Source organism: Ylistrum balloti, unplaced genomic scaffold (assembly GCF_031769215.1).
Source record: "Ylistrum balloti isolate Yb309-2 unplaced genomic scaffold, AGI_CSIRO_Ybal_v1 Utg369622, whole genome shotgun sequence".
In the NCBI taxonomy this organism is placed as follows: domain Eukaryota; kingdom Metazoa; phylum Mollusca; class Bivalvia; order Pectinida; family Pectinidae; genus Ylistrum; species Ylistrum balloti.
Window position 1 is genome coordinate 904,758 of NW_026781892.1, and position 3,016 is coordinate 907,773.

The following is a 3,016-nucleotide window of genomic DNA, read 5'->3' on the forward strand; positions in this document are numbered from 1 at the left end:
TGTACACAAAACATGTACCTGTACACAAAACATATACCTGTACACAAAACATATACCTGTACATATACCTGTACACAAACATATACCTGTACACAAACACATACCTGTTCACAAAACATATACCTGTACACAAAACACATACCTGTACACAAAACATATGTACACAAAACATATACCTGTTCACAAAACGTATACCTGTACACAAAACATATACCTGTTCACAAAACATATACCTGTTCACAAAACATACTTTTACACAAAGCAAATACTTGTATGTAAAACCAAAACACTCAAAAAGAAATTGTAGTCCAAATTGTCTATCCTCTTACCAATAGAAAGCACCCTTTATTTTATGCTAAAGTTCAGACTTCTGCTTACTCTGTAATTCATTAACATTTGAAAATCTCTTCAATCTGGAACTTTGACATTTAGACTTCCACTCAATATGGAATTCTTAAACATATAGATTTCTGCTAAATCTGGAACTCTCAAACATTCAGAAATCTTTACTATCCAGAAATATCTTACATTCAGACCTCCCTATTGTCTCAAACTCTCTAACATTCAGAACTCCCTATTGTCTCAAACTCTCTAACATTCAGACCTCTCTATTGTCTCAAATTCTCTAACATTCAGACCTCTCTCTTGTCTCACACTCTCTAACATTCAGACCTCTCTATTGTATCAAACTCTCTAGCATTAAGAACTCTCTGTTGTATCAAACTCTCTAACTTTCAGAATTCTCTAAATCTGTAACTCTGTAATATTCAGATCTCTCTACTGTCTGGTATCTGGAACTTTCTTATATTCAACATTTTCTTCAAACCATCCCATTAATACAGTCCATGTTGAGACAGTATATAGAGTGCCCAATGTACAATGTTAAGTGAACAGCATTTATTCCAGTACTTTATAATAATGTCTTTAATAGAGACTTGTTTAGCTAATTCCCACATTGCAAATTCTGATCTTTGTTGTAAAGTCCTCATTCTCATAAGTGTGAATAAAATGTGCAACATACCTGGTCCCTTTGCTCCCCCAGACAGCAAACGACCCAAACGGAATATCACTGCCCTTTCAAACTCTTGTACAACCTGTCATTAGACACAAAGTAGAATTTGTCGTCATTTTCATAAAATCTTCAAAATATTTGATAATGATAAAGAATGAAACATTTACATACAATAAGTTAATGATTCTTATAACTATGATGGTAAAGGTAAGCTTTCAAGAAATACTTTACTTAAATGATAACTGTAAATATCTAGATGAAGAAGTCACATTTGTCTGGATAGAACATGGATAGACTCACCTTGAGACAGAAGAAGACAGAGAAGGGAAGAGTGAGAAGGACGACGAGGATTGAGAGTATAGTGAGAATCCAGCCACAGCATCCTAGGCTCCCAGTCTCTTCACCTGTACCTGTAATATATATATAAGTCATTCTCACCTGTACCTGTAATATATGTAAGTCATTCTCACCTGTACCTGTAATATATATAAGTCATTCTCACCTGTACCTGTAATATATGTAAGTCATTCTCACCTGTACCTGTAATATATATAAGTCATTCTCACCTGTACCTGTAATATATGTAAGTCATTCTCACCTGTACCTGTAATATATATAAGTCATTCTCACCTGTACCTGTGATATATATAAGTCATTCTCACCTGTACCTGTAATATATGTAAGTCATTCTCACCTGTACCTGTAATATATATAAGTCTTTCCCACCTGTACCTGTAATATATATAAGTCATTCTCACCTGTACCTGTAATATATGTAAGTCATTCTCATCTGTACCTGTGATATATATAAGTCATTCTCACCTGTACCTGTAATATATGTAAGTCATTCTCACCTGTACCTGTAATATATATAAGTCATTCTCACCTGTACCTGTGATATATATAAGTCATTCTCATCTGTACCTGTAATATATGTAAGTCATTCTCACCTGTACCTGTAAATATATATATAAGTCATTCTCACCTGTACCTGTGATATATATAAGTCATTCTCACCTGTACCTGTAATATATGTAAGTCATTCTCACCTGTACCTGTGATATATGTAAGTCATTCTCATCTGTACCTGGGATATATATAAGTCATTCTCACCTGTACCTGTGATATATATAAGTCATTCTCACCTGTACCTGTGATATATATATAAGTCATTCTCACCTGTACCTGTGATATATATAAGTCATTCTCACCTGTAACTGTGATATATATAAGTCATTCTCACCTGTACCTGTGATACAGACAATACGTTTTCACAGGGACTGACTAACCTCTAACAGAGACTAATTTACATCTCTATAAGGACACACAGTAATTTCTCGGGAAGAATAAATATTTCCTTACAGAAATATTTCTCACCAAAGGGACTGAAGATAATTTTTTGAAGATTATACTATGTGACAATGTGGTTGAAGTGACCTATAACTATATTTACCTCCAATGATGCGAACATGTTGTGGATCAACATGGTGAGTTGCTGTACTGTTTTGATCCTGCCTCTCCATGTCTAGGTTATCACACAATTACACCTCTCTTATACAGCAGTTTTGCCGGTCACCAAATCACCACCACAGATAAATATTCCTGGCTACGTAGGATCCAAATGCTCCTTACAGACACCAATTAAAACTAGGGTGTTTAACTGTTGTTTTGATGCTGCTGTATCCACTGCAGTGCCAGTGTAAATAAATACCAGCTTTCAACAATGAATTCTCTAGCTGTATTGGGAAACTACACCTATGCCATTCCACACTGTCAGACTTCCCGAATCACAAGTCTTTCTATAGCTCTCATATGGAATATTGATGGGTGCACCAACAACTTTGGATGTCACAGAGCAACATTTAGAAGGAAATCCTTTTAAGGAACTGTAGGCTAGAATTCATTTACCAGTTTGGTATCGAGAGATTCAGCCAAGCTCACACAATACCACCATCGTACTATCAACAATTGTTCTGACTATTCCCCAGTAAGTTCTGACTGGAG

General features: G+C 35.2%; 1 protein-coding gene across 1 annotated transcript; it reads right to left on the minus strand.

Moving 5' to 3' along the window:
• Positions 1-355: 355 nt before the first annotated feature.
• Positions 356-2,653, minus strand: LOC132550098 (stomatin-2-like). The gene is made up of 4 exons (XM_060214115.1): positions 2,466-2,653; positions 1,313-1,422; positions 1,022-1,094; positions 356-453 (listed from the first exon to the last, which is right to left on the minus strand). The coding sequence occupies exons 1-4, from the start codon at positions 2,533-2,535 to the stop codon at positions 356-358; spliced, it is 351 nt and encodes a 116-aa protein (XP_060070098.1). The 5' UTR covers positions 2,536-2,653.
• Between the last annotated feature and the right edge of the window lie 363 nt (positions 2,654-3,016).

What these genes read in the sequence shown, in the direction of transcription:
- LOC132550098 (XM_060214115.1), bottom strand. Translation starts at nt 2,535, where the DNA reads ATGGAGAGGCAGGATCAAAACAGTACAGCAACTCACCATGTTGATCCA. An exon ending in CTGTCTTCTTCTGTCTCAAG is followed by an intron (nt 1,095 to 1,312) that starts GTGAGTCTATCC and finishes GTCTAATGACAG; the next exon opens with GTTGTACAAGAGTTTGAAAG. An exon ending in TGGGGGAGCAAAGGGACCAG is followed by an intron (nt 454 to 1,021) that starts GTATGTTGCACA and finishes TATATGTTTAAG; the next exon opens with AATTCCATATTGAGTGGAAG.